Source organism: Mustela lutreola, chromosome 8 (assembly GCF_030435805.1).
Source record: "Mustela lutreola isolate mMusLut2 chromosome 8, mMusLut2.pri, whole genome shotgun sequence".
NCBI lineage: Eukaryota > Metazoa > Chordata > Mammalia > Carnivora > Mustelidae > Mustela > Mustela lutreola.
The window spans coordinates 23,712,020-23,734,208 of record NC_081297.1 but is presented as its reverse complement, the minus strand read 5'-3'; the positions used below and the strand labels follow the sequence as shown (position 1 = coordinate 23,734,208).

The following is a 22,189-nucleotide window of genomic DNA, read 5'->3' as shown; positions in this document are numbered from 1 at the left end:
ACGGTTCTATTTTTAATAATCCACTGTTAGTAACATGGTAGACATTACTCATACTGATAGATTTTTAAAAACAAATTAAATCCATTAGAAGCAGCAGAAAAAAGCCACTTATTCATCAACACAGAATGAAAGATAAATAAATTAGACTTCATATAACTAAAAGCATGTTCCTTTTGGAAAATATTTATAAATGAACTTCTAAGCAATTTATGGAGCTAATTGGTTTCATCTGCTATAGAAGAACAAAACGTGAACGAACAATAATATTTTAAAAATGTCAAACACAATGCAAGAAATCAGGAGGTACTTTCCCAAAATAAGTGACTGACAGCAGAATGATTTCAAAAGGAAACATTTAGTCAATCATCTGGCTAAGGTAAGAATTAAGAATTTTATTTTTAATTAATTCAGCATGCTGACAAGTTGGCTCCACCCCGGTTTCTGCCCTCCTCATGATGGTACAAAGACAAGTCGGCAAAGTAAAAATGTAGTTACTTAGTTAAACCAAAGAACTTTGTAGATGAATAGATGATCTATGTTAACAAGTATCATCATAATGAAGGGAGTGGTGTGAAACTTATAATATTCAATACCACTTAAGCTTTATTTGATATTGGTATTTAAATTATTTGTCCTATTTATCATGTAAATATATACCTTTCTTTATGAGAATTAAGTTTTGGTGTATTTTAATCCTTACTGCTTTCCTGTGAGACCTATCAGGTCACTACAACTACTGTTTCAGAGGTGGGCCCAAGCCACTATCCACTCGTGGTGTAACTTCTCTTCAAGTGACAGTTCTTGGGGCAAAGACCATGATTTACCTTCAAATATCCTCATTTTGGTGAATCAGAATCAAGGGGACTGCTTTTTCCCCTATCATATTCCCTCTACTTAGAATCTTCTTCATTTGTTAAAACCTTACTCACTTTCTAATTTTTATTTGACAATTATCTCTTCTCTGAAACAGATTCCACTGAAATAGACTGAATGACTCCTGAATAACTGAATGACCCCATAGTACCTTCTCCATAGCTGTCATAACAACATCTATCATACCGTATCACTGTTGGTCATATGCATGTTCATTTCCTCCTGCAGGATTTGGTCATCTTTAGGTCCCTCTCACACAGCCTGCTACAGGGTCTGGCATGAAGTAGCTGTTGGATAATTTTTTACAAATAAATTGAATGTGTGACCCCACAAACACCAGGTAAGAAAAACTGGGTATTGTAACTCTTCATGCTCTTAAAAATAGATCCTGTTAGTGGGAGCAGAAAAAGCTTAATAGTAAGGCAGGAATTTAATATAAATCAAAAAGAGCACTTTAAAAATGTAAATAAAGGAGGAAAACAATTGGCCTAAATCCAGCCAGACACATCATTACAGCTAATGACCCTAGTGAAGGTGATCAGAAGCAGGTACATTACCATCCAAAGAGGAGGATTTCATTCCTGAATCATCAAGGGTTTGCTATAATTTCTTAGACATCCTCTTTTGGACAGGAAGAAGGATGAGAAGGATATTATTGATAATAGAGAGGCCTGCTTGAGGAAGAACCCAGTGAAAACTGGCAATTCAGCAGTTCTTTCCAGGAAGGGTCTTCAAAACAGCATGCCTTTTATTATCAGTCTGCTGAGAGTAGAAATGGCAACTGTAGAGAGCAACAAGGAAATATTCATGGAGTCCCTACCTCACGCCAAATCCTGTACTAGGAGATTTCATGGACTGTTAGATAGAGTTAGATATCATGGTCCCCATTTCACAGGGAGGGAAACTGAAGATCGGGACAACTGCATGAGCTGCTGATGTTGCAAGCTCAGTGGGGAACTTTGATCATACCACATTTCAGGGCTTTTCCTATTATGCCCTACACCCACTGCTTTTAGTGTTGGGAAACACCATTACTCACCTACAGCATTCTATTAAAACTTTCCCATTTTAAGACACTATGCTTAGGCTCTTTCACATTTGCTAAATTGTAATTTGAGGATTCCTTTCAAGTGAAGTTGGAGAATTTGTCTATATTCTTTAGGCATCTCATGGAAACCACGTTTGGGTAAGTTGTTGTCATAGTAGTGATGGCTGACAGGTGTGTCTTTAATCGTTCTAGAAAAGGGCCAAAATCCATACAGCTTCACGTGCTCACACAGTTCAACTGCCACACTTGTGATCATCAAGCCAGAGGATAGGCGAAACTCCGTCACACCTTCAGTTCTCCAGAAAAGGGCAAGATTTCTGAGGTATTTGGGATGGAAAAATATAACCTTCTGTCTTGCTTGAGACTCCTTTAGGGTGTCGTACACTTTGAAAGAGGCAATCGTGTTGGCCCTGAAAGAAAACGCTGGAAGAAGAAGGAACGCATCTCCATAGGTCGCAATGTCCTCCAGAAATATTTCTTTCTTTTTCTTTAAGTTCCCATATCTGCGAAATTTAAAAAAAAATCATCATCATTATAATCAAAGTGGCCATTTTGGTTCCATAAGGCTGAATTTACCTTTGGCTGAGCCATTGAACCATTTATGTCACTGTTGTATATAAGAGACAAACAGTAGACTCAGAGTCCAAGTAGGAGTAAGCCTCCTATAAAAATCAAGAGCTAGGTCCTTCATCTCTCTTTTGTGGTGTCCCTAGGCTTTCATTTATATTTTCTTATCAGATTATATCCTTACTGGACACACATTTCTTATATTATTTTATCTTCTAACTCAGTAATTTTTTCTCTAAAGCAACTTTTTTTTTTAAAAAAACATTTTATTTATTTATTTGACAGAAACAGCGAGAGAGGGAACATACGCAGAGGGAGTGGGAGAGGAAGAAGTAAGCTTCCCACCCAGCAGGGAACCTGATGTGGGGTTTGATCCCAGGACCCCGGGATCATGATCTGAGCTGAAGGCAGACACCTAACAACTAAGCCACATAAGGTGCCCCTCTAAGGTAGCTTTTTGATACAGAAATACCTTCCAAATAATGACTGATTTTTCTTAAACACAGGACCACTCTTAAAATGTCTACACATTAAAAAATTCCCTAAGCTGTACACCTGTGACCTGTGTATATTTTTTTACATGTGATCATAAAAGTTTCCTTAAAGAACATAAAATACCTACATTAATACACACACACACACATTTTAAATTTCCTCAATGTATTGTGATAGATTTATGTGTTTGATTTAAATAATACCTTAGTAAATATACTAATATGAATGGTTGTGTCTAGAAAGTAAACTTTTAGGATGCAGGTATAATATTGCATATTATCTTAATAGATACTAGAACTATGTGAGTATATAGTTTTAGTTTGTATTTTATTAATAATGATTATTAGTTTTGGTGAAAACAGTGGAGTAAAACCATGCATGGGATTTTTATTAACTAGGAACATTTTGTTGTGGCTAAATGTGAAAAATAAAATATGGGAATTATTTTTTTGGTAATAAACTATATGTGGTAATTTTTTTTGTCAGCTTCTTTTAAGGTGCAAAAAATTAAAAATTAAAAATTAAAAAAAAAAAAAGGTGCATTCCCTGAAGTTTTTAAATAAACTGTTTCATTAGGAAACTATTCCCAAGATAAAAGAGTAATGTTAAAGTTCTGAAAGAAAATTAAATTAAAACCACATTGAGATACCACCTTATACCAGTTAGAATGGCCAAAATTAGCAAGACAGGAAACAACATGTGTTGGAGAGGATGTGGAGAAAGGGGAACCCTCTTACACTGTTGGTGGGAATGCAAGTTGGTGCAGCCACTTTGGAAAACAGAGTGGAGATTCCTCAAGAAATTAAAAATAGAACTTCCCTATGACCCTGCAATTTCACTACTGGGTATTTACCCCAAAGATACAGATGTCATGAAAAGAAGGGCCATCTGTAGCCCAATGTTTATAGCATCAATGGCCACGGTCGCCAAAGTGTGGAAAGAACCAAGATGCCCTTCAATGGACGAATGGATAAGGAAGATGTCGTCCATATACACTATGGAGGATTATGCCTCCATCAGAAAGGACCAATACCCAAATTTTGTAGCAACATGGACGGAACTGGAAGAAATTATGCTGAGTGAAATAAATCAAGCAGAGAGAGTCAATTATCATATGGTTTCACTTATTTGTGGAGCATAACAAATAGCATGGAGGACAAGGGGAGATGGAAAGGAGAAGGGAGTTGAGGGAAATTGGAAGGGGAGGTGAATCATGAGAGTGTATGGACTTGAAAAACAATCTGAGGGTTTTGAAGGGGCAAGGGGTGGGAGGTTGGGAGAACCAGATGGTGGGTATTAGAGAGGGCACGGATGCATGGAGCACTGGGTGTGGTGCAAAAATAATGAATACTGTTACGCTGAAAAGAAATAAAAAATTTAAAAAAAAAAAGAAAAGAAAATTCTCAAAAGTAACTTCACTATTGTTAAAAAAGATGAAGTGATAAATAAGTTTTTACTTGATTAGTAGCGTTCCACTCACAACATTAGAAGTGTAATTGGTTGGGATGCCTGGCTGGCTCAGTGGTAGAGTGTACAACTCTTCATCTCGGGGTTATAAGTTTGAGTCCCACATCGGGTATAGAAATGATATTAAGAAATAAAAAATAGGGACGCCTGGGTGGCTCAGTGGGTTAAGCTGCTGCCTTCGGCTCAGGTCATGGTCCCGGGGTCCTGGGATCGAGCCCCACATCAAGCTCCTTCCTTGGCGGGGATCCTGCTTCTCTCACTGCCTCTGCCTGCCTCTCTGCCTGCTTGTGTGTACTAGCTTGCGTGCGCTCTCTCTCTCTGGCAAAAAAAAAAAAAAAAAAAGAAAAGAAAAAAAAAAGAAAAAAGAAATATAAATAACCTAAAAAAATAAAGTCTTTAAAATAAAATGGAATGGTTTTCTTTAAAAAAAAAAAAAAGGAGAGAGAGGTACAATTGATTATACCTCTTATGAGCTACAACCTTGAGAGGAAGTAAAAAATTATGAATATATTATATTCTTTTATCTTTTCGCCAAAGTCATTCCAGCTATATTGCATTGCAAGTCATCCCAGCAACAAGATTAGTGTTCAAACTAAGAAACATGTTAAATAATAAAACAAATGTTCTCAAACAGTTATATAAGTTGGACATACTTACTTTAGTTTTATGATACTGGGATTTACAGTCACAACATTGGTTTTACTGCCAACATCTTTACTCACATTTCCTGTAATTGGGGGAAGGTTACACCTGAAATTTGGAAGGGGGGAAAAAGCATTTTCAAAATGCAAGTTTAAAAAAAAGCACATACCCACACATGTACACATACAATCACTGTCGGTTTATTGGAGAAAATGCTGGCTGTTAAGGAGTTCTGAATTGATCTGATTTCCATTTAAAACTTTAATATGTACTGAAATCCTTTCTTTAAAAAAGATTTTATTTATTTATTTGACACAGAGAAAGAGAGCATAAATAGGGGAAGTGGGAGAGGGAGAAGCGACTCTGCCATGAGCAGGGAGCCCAATACAGGGCTTGCTCCCAGGACTCTGGGATCATGACCTGAGGTGAAGGCAGACACTTAACAACTGAGCCACCCAGGAACCCCTAAGTACTGAACTCTTAATTGACACTTCAACATTGCATGAAATATACAAATTTGGTAAATGCTTTTAATATTAAGACCCTTAAGTATATCAAAATGAGAAATGACAATTACCTTGCTAGCTGCTGAAAAGTTCATAATCCTTTTATTAAAATTATTATTTCTATTGATTATATTTCCACAGTGTTATGGGCACCAATTTACAGGTTAAAAAAAAAAAAATAAGGCATTGCAACTAAGGTTACGGAGTATGCCAGAAGCAAAGTCTTTTAAAAAAAAAAAACAAAAAAACAACCAAACCCTGAAATCTCCTGATTCCCATATGGATAGTTTTTCTAGCAAATTATGCTGTTAATAAATAAAACCCTAATGTTCCTATAATGATATTTTCATATAAATGTTCTCTTCCTCTTTTGAGTACTAATTTGTTTTTAGTACTCAGTACAAATTAAGAATTGTAATTTTGAGTAATTACATTCCTTTCACAAAAAAGGGAAAGTTGGTTATGACTCCCTAAGTATTGTTTACAGAATTTCAAGTAGACCATTTCTTTTAAGCTATACAAACAAAAGGAGCATTTCTGAGTATGTCCTTAGGAAAGCTGTTTCAAGTTGATGTGTTCTGCACGAACTGACGTTGAAACAGCATTCCACACTCTATGAAACATAAAGTCAAATGGACCGTGTACACCTCTCATTGATATAAAAGGTATGTCAGAAAATAATTAAACATGGCACCTTGCAAAAAATATCAATCACAGATAATACAGAAACGCCCTCATTACTGGACAACCTGTAATAACAAATCTACCTTCTAATACAGTATTATTCTTTTTAAAATCAAAGGTGATTTCCAACAGAGTATCATAGGAGACTCTGAGGGGAAGTAATGGCATATTGTACACATAGAATGGTAGCTGGTAAAACCATCCATTCTTCAGCTCTTTTTATTCCTTACCCACTCAGCTAGTAGCTCCCAAACTTTTGGAATGAAAAACAAATAATAATAAGCAGTTTCCAGACTGTTATTACAAAATTCTGACCACGTAGACACAAACTAAGTACAGACTTAACATTTAAATAAATTTTAATGACCATGACCACATCTAAGCCCTCCTTTGCCCTTTCATTCTGGAAAGCTCACTTCACAGGAGACTCTGTCTCGGAAACATCCTTGGCAGCAAATGCAGGATCTGGAAATAGGCACACTTACTGGGGAATTCGAAATTAAGTAGTCGCTGAGATGTTTTTCTTTTTTAAACCTCAACTTGTATTTCGTGTATCTGCCCTATCAGGTAAAATGGATGGGTGGCCATAATCCTCCCCACAGATGTTTTGAGAATTTTAAGTCCATGAAAAGTCTATTACAAGAAGAATTATTTAGCTTCATTATGGCTTTTTCATAGTGAGTGCTTTAACTAAATGGCTAAATCATTTAGGTATTGGCCATTTTTTTTTCTTTAAATATTTTATTTATTTTAGAGACAGAGATCACAAGTAGGCAGAGAGGCAGGCAGAGAGAGGATGAAGCAGGCCCCCCGCTGAGCAGAGAGCCTGATGAGGGGCTTGATGCGGGACTCGATCCTAGGACCCTGAGATCATGATCTGAGCTGAAGGCAGAGGCTTTAACTCACTGAGCCACCCAGATGCCCCTCAGGTATTGGCCCTTTTATCATGAATCATGAGGACCACATTCAATGACTTGCTGGACTGTCAGGTCTACTGTTCAGTCATTACCTGTAGCAATAAAAACTTTAAATGAGATTCAAGTAAAGCAGTGGGACCGTGTGGAGGGGGGCAGTGAGCTAGTGACTGAAAGTCTGGCCTCCTTTTCAGCTGCTAAGAAACAGCAGCATTAAATCAATAAGAATCAAAGGTTCTCCTCTGATGTATGAAATCAGTGCCCCTGAAATAGGAAGAAACAGATTTCGACTCACTTTTTAAAGAGGTGCATTTCAATTGAAATTCAACCTCACAGGGATGAATCACCTTTCCATCATATTCTGAAAGTGTAGAAACTCCGCGGCTTGGCTTATTAGCACAGGCACAGGGAGAAACAAATAACTTCTGCTTCTACATTTGCAAGCTAGCTGCTACTGAGATACAAACACTTTAAAAGACCAGAATCTAGAAGCTCCACAATTTCGTTTCTTAATTTCAAGCCAGAAAACGAAACAATGATGTTGTGTGGCAATACAATGCTTAGGCTGGCATTTTCTCAAGTATTATCTGAGAACAAAAGTTTCTTGAAATGCTCTGTTCAAATATATATATAAACAAATAATAATAAGCAATTTCCAGACAATATATATAGTATATATACTATATATATATAGTATATATAGTATAAACATATTATATATATAAGTACATTATATATTATATATAATGCTATATATACTATATAATAGTATATAGTAATGCTATATATACTATATACTATATATATATATATAAACAAATAATAATAAGCAGTTTCCAGACTATATATATTTGAACAGAGCATTTCAAGAAACTTTTGTTCTCAGATAATACTTGAGAAAATGCCAGCCTAAGCATTGTATTGCTCTGTTCAAATATATATATATATACTATATATATATAAAAAAAAAGCGCATACCCACACATGTACACATACAATCACTGTCGGTTTATTGGAGAAAATGCTGGCTGTTAAGGAGTTCTGAATTGATCTGATTTCCATTTAAAACTTTAATAAGTACTGAAATCCTTTTTTTAAAAAAGATTTTATTTAATATAGTATATACTTTATAGTATATACTTTATTATATAGTATATATTTTATATATAGTATATATAGTATATACACTATATATATATACACTATATATACATTTAAAAAAAGTGCATACCCACACATGTACACATACAATCACTGTTGGTTTATTGGAGAAAATGCTGGCTGTTAAGGAGTTCTGAATTGATCTGATTTCCATTTAAAACTTTAATAAGTACTGAAATCCTTTTTTTAAAAAAGATTTTATTTAATATAGTATATACTTTATAGTATATACTTTATTATATAGTATATATTTTATTATATAGTATATATTTTATTTATTATATAGTATATATTACATAGTATATATTTTATTTATATATAGTATATACTATATATATATATTTGAACAGAGCATTATATATAATATATAATGTACTTATATATATAATATGTTTATATATTTTTCCCTTTTTTCAGGTGAGCCTGGCAAATGTTCTCCAGAGCCCTTCTGAGGGAGCCATGGTATCCTTAATACACTGTAGCCTCTGACAAGTCCCGCAGCAAAGACCCTCTTTCACCATGATTTCAGAGTTTCGGCGAAGTAGCCAAAGCACAGTTTTTTTCCCTCTGGTATTAACATTCTGAGGAACTCATGATCCATTTAACACCTCAGGAAAGTCTACCCAAGTAATTTGTAGACTTAAGCAACACAGCTCAAAGGTCAAAATTTACACGGAGTAGCTTTACAGCATCCCTTTAAAATATCCAACTGACCTTTGGTTTCAAGGAAACCCATCTGACAGGTCTTACCTAAAAACAAAGTCGGATTTGTCTATTTCAGCTCCACAAAGAGACTTATTCAGAATTCCCCCGTTTCCAACCACTGCGCACTGATTGTAGGGGTACTCCATGAAGGGCTGAGACTAGCAGAAGGAAGAGAGAAACCATCACAAAATAGCTTTGGTTTCAGAACAATAAATATCATCAGCTTAATTCAAGCAGCTACATTTTTTTTTTTTTATACACGTTAAGGAAAGGAAAAGAGCAAGGAAAAAAAGGCAGAGATAGAAATGCCATAGCATGTTGATCAACTTATGACTTATAATAAAAAATCTTGTAAACCTGCCTTTCATTTCTCTTGAGAGGAATATACAGCATATCATAGACCCTATGGTGTAATAATCTAACATATAATACATTTGTTTATAAAATGTAACTTAATGTGTCTTAAATCACACAATTAAGTACGTAACATTAGACTGGCAAAACCCCACACTGGGCCTTTCCAACAAACAAGAATGTTTTCAGCAAAATAGAGGAAATGAAGCAATTAGAAAGTATCATGAAATCCTCTATTCTTGGGCATAAAATTAATAGCTAATTTAGCAGAAGTTTCTGCTAGAGTTAGACCTTCAGGCTCAGGGATGACATGAGATTTATGCCTGCCATCTCCACAAATGACCAGCCACGGTGCTGCAGGGATGCCTACTAACTCTCTGCTGACATATTTCAAATTGATTTCCAAGGTCTGAATCTCTTATATTTCCTCCAAGGACCCGACTTGTCTACCCCCAAAAGATTTCCCCTTTTCCCCAAGTCCTTCCCAGTCAGAAACATAACTTCTCCATTAAACAGTGCTCTTTGTCTTTGCTTGTCCCTCTCCCCGATGAAAAGATGGGACCCTGAGCAGCGCCAAGAAGGCCCAGGTCAGACACCACAGTGGCATTGTCCTGATTCACCTCTTTTGTCTTTAGAGGGTGAGCAGAGGTCCTCAAGGGCAGAGGACATGTTTGTGACTTTTAACTTCCCCTCATCTTTCACCATAAACCTCACATGTTGGAATGTACACAGTGACATTTCAATTAATGCTTGCTGGCCCGATGGCCCACCCTAGGAAAAAACCACCAGTGTTGAGTTGGGAGCCTCTTGGATCAGGATGGGGTAGCCAGCTGGTGAATATTCAGGAATTTTGTGAACTGTTGTGAAGCCACTGGTAAATTTAAGTCAGCCACCTCGGGGGTATGTCCACCACTAAAATGGACCAACACTACAAATCAGGGCAGCACATTGCCCAAAGCCAGTTTCCCAGCACCAATGGCAACACTTCAGGGCCAGTGCGGTTGTGAGAAGCCCAAAGGACTCCTGAAACACTAAGACTGTTATGTGCTCTCAGGCTCCATCTGGGTGATGCCAAATGAGCACAGAGAACTCTGATTCAGCACGGTTGGTTTGTCTCTAACAATTCAGAATCATATTGTAATCACTATACAAGAGATGCTGTTCCAAGTGCCTGACTTATTAACACATGTGAACCTTACGAGCATTTTGCTGCTGGGGAAATAAAAGAATGGGTTTAAGGAATGGCTAGCGAATGTCAGAGCTGAGATTCAAACCCCTGAATGAGCCCATGTTCTTATTCACCCCATGTGACACAGTTTCTCACATTCCATGAATACAATGTTAGTTTAATTATGTACCTTATTTCTCTTAGTATCTGCAATTGCCTAGCAGAGGACATGGCTCTGAAGTCAATGGTTCCTAGATACCTCAGGTGATTTCAAATGCACTGTAATCCTAGCTCAAGATGTCTTTGACCTGTGTTTACTAAATAGTGCCACAGACAGTTCTGAACTTTACAGACTGGATAGAATGCAAATAAACTCTTAATGGTATAACAGAAAAGATGACAGAAGAAAACATGTCTCCAATTAAGCACTCAAAAATAACACATATTTTCTCTGGTTTCTTGGTCAACTAGGGGGAAAAGCCCATATGTTTGGAGATCTCATGTTCAGTAAGAGTAACCTCTGAATTACAAATTCCAATGTTTCTTAAAACAAAGCTCCTAAGAAAGTGGAAAATGTGTGCTATGTTGAGTAAGTCCTGCTCACTCTGGTCGAAAACCAACTTTGCTTTCTTTTCAGGTAACTGAGCAAAGTGTTTGGAGGAAATGACTTTACGACATTCATCAGAACTGTCTATTGTCATCTCCTTGTTGTGTGCCCCAGAGTTCTCTAGCAGAACAGAACAAGGAGGGTGGGGATGTAGGCAGCAGGGCCAGAAGGAGGCCAGCTCTCTTACAGAGGAAAGGGAGAATGGAAGCAACACAGAAAAGTGGCCTCTTGCTTTGCTACTATTACTGTACTCAACTTCAGAATTACCTCCCAACCTCCAAACCCCCAGTTCTGAAAAATCAGTGCAAATTTGGGAAACCGATGCTGTTGTTAAAGGCATACAGAATCATCAAGCCTAGGTTATTCTTTTCTAGGTGCCAACTGGAAGCTAAAAAATTCCTGTCTCTCCTCTGTTCTGGTCCGTCTAAAGCAAGGAAAACACTAGAAAAAATTGCAAGGGTGAAAGAGTTGCTCATTGTGAAACTCTCTCAGGCCTTCTTGGATCAGGAATATAAATATTCTGTACTTATTATCTTTTCAATTATTGGTAATTTCAATGCCTCATGAGGGCATTTTTAGAATGCATTATGAGTTATTTTTGGTCCTCCTTTCCTTCCGGAAATTTCTTCTATTTTTTTCCTCTATCATTTTCTATTCATTTTTCAATCATTCCCAGCCAATTAGTCTTCTTTTGAATTATAAGAGTAAAAGAATAACTGGCACAACTTATATGACCAATAAATTAGTTGAAGGAAGTCAAAGTTCCAACAAAAAGGAATTAATTGCAAGAACTGAATATTCTACAGTTGGTAAACTGCATATATTAGGTCATCCGATTTTTGACCATACTGACTTAGCTTAATTGCTTTTAATCAACTCATGAAAAGATGACCAAAGGTGTATAAGCAATGGGATGTTCTTCATGACAAAAATTCTCCCCAAATTTGGATTTATATTAAAGAAGTTTCTTCTTGTAATGACACTGTACCATTACTCATTAGTTTATTTGATGACTATGTAATGAATGCATGTATGCACTGGGGAATATTCTAGAGCTTGGGATACATCAATGAACATATCACATAGAGATTCCTGAGTGTGAGGTTATGTTCAGTGACCACAAATTCTTTATTTTTTTTTCTTTTTAAGATTTATGCATTTATTTTAGAGAGTCAGAGCACAGGTGGGAGGGGCAGAAGGAGAGGGAGAGAAAATCTGAGGGAGACTCCGCACTGAGCACGGAGACTGATGTGGGGCTCGATCTCACGACCTTGAGATCATGACCTGAGATGAAACCAAGAGTCAGATGCTTAACCGACTGCACCACCCAGGCAGCCCCCGTTTCACTGACAACAAATTCCTAACATATTTACTTCCCAAAGATTAGCCAGATAAACCCATAGTTTCTTGTGAAGGAACCAATTCAGTTACCAAAACTGACAACTGGAAGAGTCTTATTCCAGGTGAAAAATGGTCCTCTTCCCAAGCTCCAGTAGTTCCTATCCAGAAAATCCAAGTAAGCTCATCTCATGGAAGGATGAGTTACGAAGACTCAAGGACTTGGAGAGCTTATCATGTAAGATATAAATACTATTCTCTGCAGAGCCACTTGCATTCAAAATTCCTTTTTAAAATGGACCACTATCACCATCTTTTACATCAAAACAACGTATGGTCTTTTAATTCTGAGTTAACTTCTCTATCAGTAGAACGTAACGTAGGAGAAAAGTCATCTGGAATGGCGACACAAATCAACCACAACAAATCTTTACTCACCACTGGAAACATATTAAAAATATTCTCTCTAATTAGGATTTCGTTTTTGCTTTCCACCTCATAGCTCATGTTGGTCCCAGCTGGAGTGTTGTTCTGAGAAACAATGAAGTTTTGAGCAGCATCACAACAGGAAGCAAGTTTTGCTCTGCGAAGGGGAAGAATAAAAGCGAACCATGCAATGAGATTAAGAAACCACAAATAGAGGCTACAGTGGAAAATGCAAGAGGATTTTTGCCATATTGGCTTTCAGAAAAAAGAGAAATCATTCACAAAGTTGACATTTGTATCTCTTTCCACTCTAGGTGGTCCCTAGCAGGACCAAAGAGTGAAGAATGTGAAACATACTTACGCTCAGGTAGGGACCCTCTCACCGACAGAAAACATTCATGAACATAATGGTTCCCATGTAAAAATGTCGTCCTAATGATAATGTTGTAACATTAAGGAGAAAAATTACAGGATATACTGTAATTATTTTATAATAAAGTAGAGTAACTGAATTAAGAACAATGTTACAAACTGTCACCAAAGCAACATGTAGTCATTTACTAGAAGTCCAATAAAAGAAAAATCATTCAATACAGTGATTTGTTTCTAGCTTTACTCATATAATTCAGGAGCACAAATGATTTATATTTAAGGTGTTCAACTTCATGTTTTGCAATGTTTATACGTTGTGGAATAATCGCTACCATAATCAACCCAATTGACATATCCATTACCTCACATAATTATCATTGTTTTCTTTTCATTGTTTTGTTTGTTTGTTTGTTTTGTTTTGTGGTGAGAACAATCGATATTTATCCCTTTAGCAGATTTTGGGTATACACTATAGTATTGCTATCCACAGTCATCATGCTATGACCTAACACAGGGAATTTCTGAGTGAAGCGAAGTTTAAGTTGCCATTCCTTATAGAAAGAACATAATTTAGTACCAAGCTCTGTTTCAAAACTTACATGTTTTGTATGTATTTCACTCAATAATGTTGAGTGAAACATTATTAATAGAACACAGACCCAATTAAGTCCTTCTGGTGATTATCAGGGCTTGCCCCCAACCTCTAGCAGGTCAGTCTAGATCCACTCAGAATTTTTATTTTGTTTACATGATTCTCCAGGGATGCAAAATCCCAGCATCACTTGACAATTATTCCAGACTTTAATCAACCTTCAAGTCAAGAGATCCTTCCATTTGAACAGCTCCACCATCTCTTAAGTTGAATCCATTTCCCTTGTTCATTTTTTCATAGAATCTCTCCATTAAAACACTTCATGTAATTGAAAATGGTAATAATCAAAGGGAACTTGAACCTTTTCAATTTGGAAGCACTGAGAGAAGTTCCTCTTCTTTCAGATTTTCCTCCTAGGACCAGTTTTTCAATATTTTAGTCATCTTGTTCCTTTTTAAGCTTTTAGGTATTTCTCCATATTATTTAAAAATACCTATCAAGGGGCACCTGGGTGGCTCAGTGGGTTAAAGCCTCTGCCTTCGGCTCAGGTCATGATCTCAGGGTCCTGGGATCGAGCCCCACATCGGGCTCTCTGCTCTGCTTGGCGGGGAGCCTGCTTCCTCCTCTCTCTCTGCCTCCCTCTCTGCCTACTTGTGATCTCTCTCTCTGTTGAATAAATAAATAAAATCTTTTAAAAAATACCTATCAAACAGACTCTTAACTACAGAGAACAGATATTTGTTGGAAGGGAGGTGGGTGGGGGAATGGGTTAAATGGGTGATGCGGATTAAAGAGGGAACTCGTGATGAGCACTGGTTGTATGTAACTGGTGAATCACTAAAAAATTCTACTACTGAAACTAATATTACACTATATGTTAACTAACTAGAATTTACATAAAAACTTAAAAAAAGAAAAAAATATGTACCAAAGCTGAATCCAATTATAGCACAAAGGACAGTGAATATTCAGTGAATAGGGCTGACATGCTCGTTGCTGATATCCTAGATTTGAAACTGGTCCGCCCCCATTTATTGGTTTTGGTCCTGAACTTTTGTACAAGTTCCTTTTGAATTTTGAATTTTGAATTTCTCCTTTTGAAAAGATATAATGCTTTAATCTGTCACAGTCATTTTGAATTATATTCCAGTCTTCAATAATTCCCCAGGTATGGAACGTCAGGGCTATGATGTTATTTGTACCCTAAAAATCAGTATTTTCAATAATATTTATCAGTTAATTTATATAATTAAAATAATACATTCTTCTTAGTTGTATTCTATCACCTGTTTATTTTCCCTCTTCAGAATTCAGAACCTACCATGTCTTCAAGATAGTTCATGGAGATTAACAAAAGGAAAAATTGAAAATGAAATGGCATGTAGTCAAAAACATGACACTCAAAAACATGTAGTTTTTTATCTTTAAATTTAATCTCCTAACAATTCAATGTGGCATATTTCAAATTCAGAAATCCTTATGTGTTTATCATTTTAAATGTCTCTTATGCAGTATTTCCAGCAAAGGTAATGGAATAAATTCTCATTTACCTTTGATAAGTAGCTCAATTTCTCTAAAGACATTCAGTGGTTAAAAGAACATTGCATCACCAAAAAGCAGAACAAAACAAAACAAACAAACAAACAAAAACATGAACCAACCAACCAAGCAAAAAAACCTAACTGTTGTGCCCTTGTGATTTTTTTATATTAATAGCTTTTTTCTGAAATTACATTCTTAAGATTGTATTATAACATTTTCAAACCTAGAGGAAAATGCGAAGAATTGGACGAGTACTTGAATAACTTCCAGCTAGATTCTACAATTAACTTTTTACATTTGCCTTATTGTGCAACCATCAGTCCATTTTTGTTGTGGTGGTGGTTACAATTCAAAGTCAATACAGAGATCAGTACACTTCCGTCCTACATACCTCAACATGCCTATCATCATTTTGTGTATATTTTGGGGTAAAATTTACATAAAATAAAATCATAAGCACATTTGAGGAGTTCTGAAAAATCTGTGCACCCTTGTACCCCAATCTCCTATCAATATACAGAATTTTGCCAGCGTTCTAGAGAATTCCCTCATATCCCTTCCCAGGCTGTCTGCAGCCCTCCCCTACTCTTGTGATTAATTTTTATCAAAGATCAAGATTTGCCTGTTCTAGAATCTATTTAAGCAGAATAGTATAGTACATATGCTTTTGTGTAAGACAACTTTTTCTCAGCATAAATTCTCTAACGATTCATCGATGCTGCTGTGTGTATCAGTAGCTTGTTCTTTTTCACTGCAGGAGGAGTATTCCACTGTATGGCTGTGCCAGAATCTGTTCAGACATGGCCTTTGCACTTAAAAAAAAAAAAAAAAATCACTATCGGGTGCCTGGGTGACTCAGTGGGTTAAGCCTCTGCCTTCAGCTCAGGTCATGATCTTAGGGTCCTGGGATCGATACCTGCATCAGGCTCTCTGCTCAGCATGCCTCTCTGCCTACCTCTCTGCCTACTTGTGATCTCTCTCTGTGTCAAATAAATAAATAAAATCTTTTAAAAAATCACTATCAAAAATCAATATGAAACACCTTATCACTGATAATAACCTCCCAAGAAAAATATCAGTGATTTTCCAAAATTTCTTTTCTGGAGCTTGTATTTACTGATCAATGGGGCTCTTTTTAAAGCTTCACATTCAGTGGCAGAATTATAAATTTATGTTGTCCCTTCGCAGCTCATCCATGTGGTGGATGCCCCTGTAACAGCCAGCGTCCATATGAAACTGAGCTGCATAATACAAACAGAACAAAATGGAATTTAATCTCTGCTATGCCATTTCCCATCCTCCTAAGGAGTCGCTTCTGATCTTTGGTGACTCTAACGTCAACTACGTATGTTCACAATAATGGCCACACAGCAGTCTTCCCCTTCTTGTATAAAAAGCAGGAAATCATGTAAAAGGAAAAAAAAAAAAATGGACACTATTAGTATGTGATGGTTAACTTTATGTGTTGATCTGGGCTATGTCAGTGTCACGAGAACTGATAAAATACTATTTCTGGGTCTGTGAGGGTATGTCCAGAAAACATAAGCATTTGAATTGCTGGACTGAGTAAAGAAGATCATCCTGCCCAGGGCAGGTGGGCCTCATCTAATCTGTTGATGGCCTGAGTAGGAGAAAAGATGGATGAAGGCAAATTGGCTCTGTGTTGGGGCTGGGAAATCCGACTTGTCTCGTCATCAGACGTCAGTGCTCCTAGTTCTTAGACCTTCAGACTCAGATGAGAACATACACCCCCACACCCTCTCCCCCAGGTCTTGGGCCTCGTAACTCAGACTGAAACTCACACCATTGGCTTCTCTGATTCTCAGGCCTTCTTCAGGTTTGGACTGGAACAACGCCATCATCTTTTTTGGGTCTCTAGTTTGCAGATGGCAGACAACGGGACTTCTCAGCCTCCATAACTATGTGAGCCAATCTCTCAAAATAAATCTCTTTTGCTATCTCTAGATATATCCTATTGGTTCTGTTTCTGTAGAAAACACCAATATAGATACTGGTACCAAGAAGGTGGTGGGGAGTGGTAATGTAGCAAATACCTAAAAATATATGAATGGCTTAGGAACTGGATAATGGGAAGACTTTCAAGGCTCATGCTAGAAAAGGCTTAGGGTTTCATAAACAGGATTTTAAAGGTAACTCTGTTAAAAGCTCAGGAGGAAAATGAAAGCTTGCACCTTCTCAGAGAATGGTTAAGTGATCACAAGTAGAATACTGGCAGATATACAGAAGTTACATAAAGGCCATTCTGATGAGGTCTCAGATGGAAAAGAGGGACATGTTACTATGAAAGGACAATGGAGAAAAGGCAATCCTTGTTATCAAGTGGCAAAGAACTTGGCTTTGAATGGTGTTTAAGCTCTAGCATGTTGTGGAAGGTAGGTGCTGAAACTGGGTATTTAACTGAGGAGATTCCTAAGCAAAATGTTGAAGGTGTGGCTTAGTTCCTCCTGACTGTGTACCATAAAATGCAAAGAGAGAGAGTTGACTTTAAGATGGAATTAGAGTCAGAAGAGAAACAGGACTTAAAGATCTGGAAAATTCTCAGCCTATCTGCGTTGCAAAAAAAAAAAAAAAAAAAAAAAAAAAAAGAAAGAAAGAAAAAGAGAAAAAACCGAGAAAACATGTTTAGGAGAGAACACTAAAAAGTGTGGCCAAGCATCTGTAGGATAAGGAGATTAGCCTGGGTGAGAACCACAGACTTAAACAGCCACCCAGCAGGAGAACTACCAGTTTGAACCAAAGAGGAAGGAGACAGCAAGAGAAAAGGAAAGCTGTTGGATGGAGATTTTAAAGGGTGGGGTCACAGAGCTATCTGTCTCCAAACAGATGCTATTTTTCTAGTTGAGGGGAAGATGACCCCAAAAGTGGTTCAGGCAATCAGGGATGTGTCCTTGGTTTCAAGAAGGGAATACTGCTTTTTGACAGGCCAGTTGGCCTCAGCTCAAAACTGTGGGGGTGGGGTCACTTGGGGACACCCTGTGGTCCCTGCTCACAGAGCCTGGGGGCCAGAGCCCACCCAGTGGGTCTGGAGGGCAGTGCCTCCAGCAGGAGAATTACCTTGAGCCTGAGAGCTCATGAAGTTTATCTTGCTAAGTTTTGTACTTGCTTGGGACCTGCCATTCTCTCCTTTCCTAGTTCTCCCTTTTGGAATGGGAATGTCTATCCTATGCTTTCCTACCAGGGTATTCTGGAAGCACTTGTCTTGTCTGGTTTCACAGGTTCACAGCTGGAGAGGAATTTTGCTTCAGGATGAAATGTACCTCAAGGGTGCCTGGGGGCTCAGTGGGTTAAGCCTCTGCCTTTGGCTCAGGTCATAATTTCAGGGTCCTGGGACGGAGTCCCACATCTGGCTCTCTGCTCAGTGGGGAGCCTGATTTCTCCCCCCACCCCGCCCTGCCTGCCTCTCTGCTTACTTGTGAAAAGATTTGGGGGGCTGTTGGGATGGAATAGATTCAATCTGCATAAGAGAAGGACATAGATTTTGGGGGACTGTGGGCAGAATATTATAGACTAAACCTTTGCACTCTCTCCGAACTCCTGTGTAGACATCCTTCCCGCCATGTGGTGGTGTTAAGATATGGGGCCTTTGGGGGCGCCTGGGTGGCTCAGTGGGTTAAGCCGCTGCCTTCGGCTCAGGTCATGATCTCAGGGTCCTGGGATCGAGTCTCGCATCGGGCTCTCTGCTCGGCAGGGAGCCTGCTTCCCTCTCTCTCTGCCTGCCTCTCCGTCTACTTGTGATTTCTCTCTGTCAAATAAATAAATAAAATCTTTAAAAAAAAAAAATATGGGGCCTTTGGGAGGCGATGAGGATTAAATGAGGTCATGAGGGTGGAGCCCTCCTGATGGAACAGTGCCCTTTTATGGGTCCTCGGAGAACCTGCTTTTGCTCTCTGTGCTCTGCCACATAAGGACACAAGAAGAAGGCTCCCAGTGTACAAGCAGGAAGAAGCCCCTCACCAGATCTCAACGTGCTGGCACCCTGATCTCAGTCTTCCAGGCTCCAGAACCAGGAGAGGTAAAAGTCTGCTGTTTACTAGCCACCCGGTCTATGGTACTTTGTTAGATCAGCCAAATCTGACTAAGGCACTAGAAAGCATGCTCTTACCAGGGCACCTACATTGTCTGTAATGTGTCGTTCCACATTCTGCAATAGTAAACGTCCCACCAGATCAGCATGCACAAACCACGCACTTGCTAAGTACTTCGTCCCAGAGCATTTTCACAGCGGGATGTCATCTGATTCCCATGACCAACCAGAGACCCAGAAAAGATTATTCTCCACTTCAGAGATGAGAAAACCAGAGTTAAGAGAGGTTAAGTGACTTGACCAAGGCACCCACATGGTAAATGTCTCCAACTTAGGTCTTTCGACATTCAATTCTCTGCAATTTACACTGGCGTAGTTTATAACTGGAGGGTAGAACTCTCATTACGGCCTCCTCCTTCAGGATGCTTTCCATAATGGCACCGTCATAATACGGTGCTTCTCACCATGATGCTGGTAGCACCCCAGTGAAATCTCGCCCATTCACAACTCTAAGGTGGCAAGAAATTTACGTATACATTTTTCAAACCCTATCTAAACTGAGTTGCTCAATGCTCTTGTTTTATGTGACATCCAGGGCCCCTAAAGGATCAAAGTCCAAGGATTCCAGCCAATGTGCCTGGTGTCAGAGGGAAAAGAAAGCCCCTGTTTGATGATGATCTCACACTTGCTCTCTTGTACCTTCACCAACTTCCTCCACTCAATCCAGTTTCCAAAAGCAAAGTTTCGCCCCTCCGTACCCAGGAAAGAACAGGGGCTCTTTGTACCTCAGGAAGTTCCAGAATTGAAAAGAATTTACATGCTTCCAAAAGTGCTTAGCTCTCAAGAAGCAGGTTGCTCCCGAAATCATTGGGCTTAACATTTCTAGCCTTAGCCTATAGAGAAGGTATTGGAAAATGTGCAAATCGCCTTGGCATCACAGTTGGCCCAACAGATATGCTTCTGAGAAAGGGATTTCTTTTAAATTGCAGAAATTTCTTTTTCTTTCATAAAGCAGGCACTGAGTGTCTCCTTAGATTTATAATAATAATAATAATAATAATAATAATAATTAGTAGTAGTAGTAGTAGTAGTAGTAGTAGTGGTTTTGTTTTTCCTATTTGTTTTAGGTCTCAGGTCAAAATTCTTCAGTTCTAAGTGGGATGCTTCCTGGATTTCCATGAAATGTTAACGAGAGCCTCAGGATGACCGCGCACCAGACTCTAGCGTCCACCCTGAATACTAATGACCTGACTGCCCCAGCTCAGAGCTCATGGGCAGCTCTTCTGTTTATTGAACTCCCAAAAACTCTTTAATAAGACATGGAACAGGTAAGGTGAGACAGAGGGTACAGACGCTCTCTAAGTATTAATAAAGAGCTACCTTCTTCTACGATCCATTCTCTAAGGTTCTAATGAGAGTTGGAGGAAAAGGAGTTTTAAAACCTAAGTGTCTGCCTCACTTCCAGGGAATTATTTGCCATCTGATCTATAATCAGTTGTCAGTCACATTTCTCTTCCATCCCTAAACCCAAAAGATGCTTGGGCCAAGCAATAGGTCAACTGCCTCTTTCCCATTGATGTGCCCTTCTGTTGACCTTTGTTCTGTTCCTACCCTACATCATAGAATTCACTGATTGACCACTAATAACAATATCAAACATTTAGTCTGATATCACTATGTGCTAAGTGTTTCACAGATACTATCTCAGCAAGCCCTACAATAATGCTGCAAGATAGAGTTGATTTGTTTTACAGTTGAGAACAATTCAGGCTTATAAAAGGTAAGTAGGTCACATATCACATATTCATTCATATTTACTTAGGACCTAGGTAGTTATGGAGATGCAGAGTCTACACCCTGGTGAATAAAACAAATACCGCCACTGTCTTAGTGGTATGTATGATCTAGGAAGGAAGTAATGAAAAAAGGCTTACAAGGACACATTGGAAGGGTAGCAGGTTGTAAGACCTCACCCCAAATAGGCTGCTTTGGTACACTGATTATTTGAGCTGTTTATTTGATACACAGCAAATGCAGGGAGTTTTCTTTGAACTCCCCTTATCTGCCAGAAGGAGCTCAACTGTCATAAATCCTCTGTAGAAGAGTTCCACCAAGGAGAAGAGATGGATTCTTATCACAGGAGAAGAAACTAGAAGTCAACAGCACACTGTGTTGTGACTTTGTTGTAAAGGATCACAACTCCCAACTCATCTTTCTCGAGCTCTCACCTTTCCTGAAATCATTTACTCTCCCCTAAGAGGCTACCTCCCCCTGATCCTTCCTCATTAGGACAGGATTTGGGCCTGAATTCTAAGTCATCTCAGGGAGACACTCTTTTCCTGGGTGCCTCCCATGGGGTCTACATGTTAATCAACTGCTGTTTGTTTTTCTTGTTCATCTTTCTTGTATTATTACATGGGTCTCTGCCAAGAACTCAAAAGGGTAAAGGGAAAAATCCTTTCTCCTTCCTTACAAATTGCAACAGAGTAAGTGGTAAAGCCAAGATTCAAACCTAGAATTCAAACGCTTATTATAAAGCTCACCTTCAGGCAATGGCCTACAAAGGGCAATGCTCCCAACAAAGGAATTGGGGGACATTCAGTAAATAAAATGTGCTTGTTTGAACCACCATATCTTACTAGCCAGTGATTTTTCTAGAATCTTAAAGTTCATGATTACAAGC

General features: G+C 38.3%; 1 protein-coding gene across 1 annotated transcript in view; it reads right to left on the bottom strand.

The window, feature by feature from the left end:
• Positions 1-372: 372 nt before the first annotated feature.
• Positions 373-22,189, bottom strand: part of ST8SIA6 (ST8 alpha-N-acetyl-neuraminide alpha-2,8-sialyltransferase 6) — a 149,914-nt gene continuing 128,097 nt past the window's right edge. The window contains exons 5-8 of the mRNA XM_059184031.1: positions 12,968-13,112; positions 9,108-9,220; positions 5,108-5,200; positions 373-2,424 (exon numbers count right to left, since the gene is read on the bottom strand). Of these exons, the coding sequence (XP_059040014.1) occupies positions 1,956-2,424; positions 5,108-5,200; positions 9,108-9,220; positions 12,968-13,112 (820 nt within the window). The 3' untranslated portion in view covers positions 373-1,955. The remainder of the gene's footprint in view (positions 2,425-5,107; positions 5,201-9,107; positions 9,221-12,967; positions 13,113-22,189) is intronic.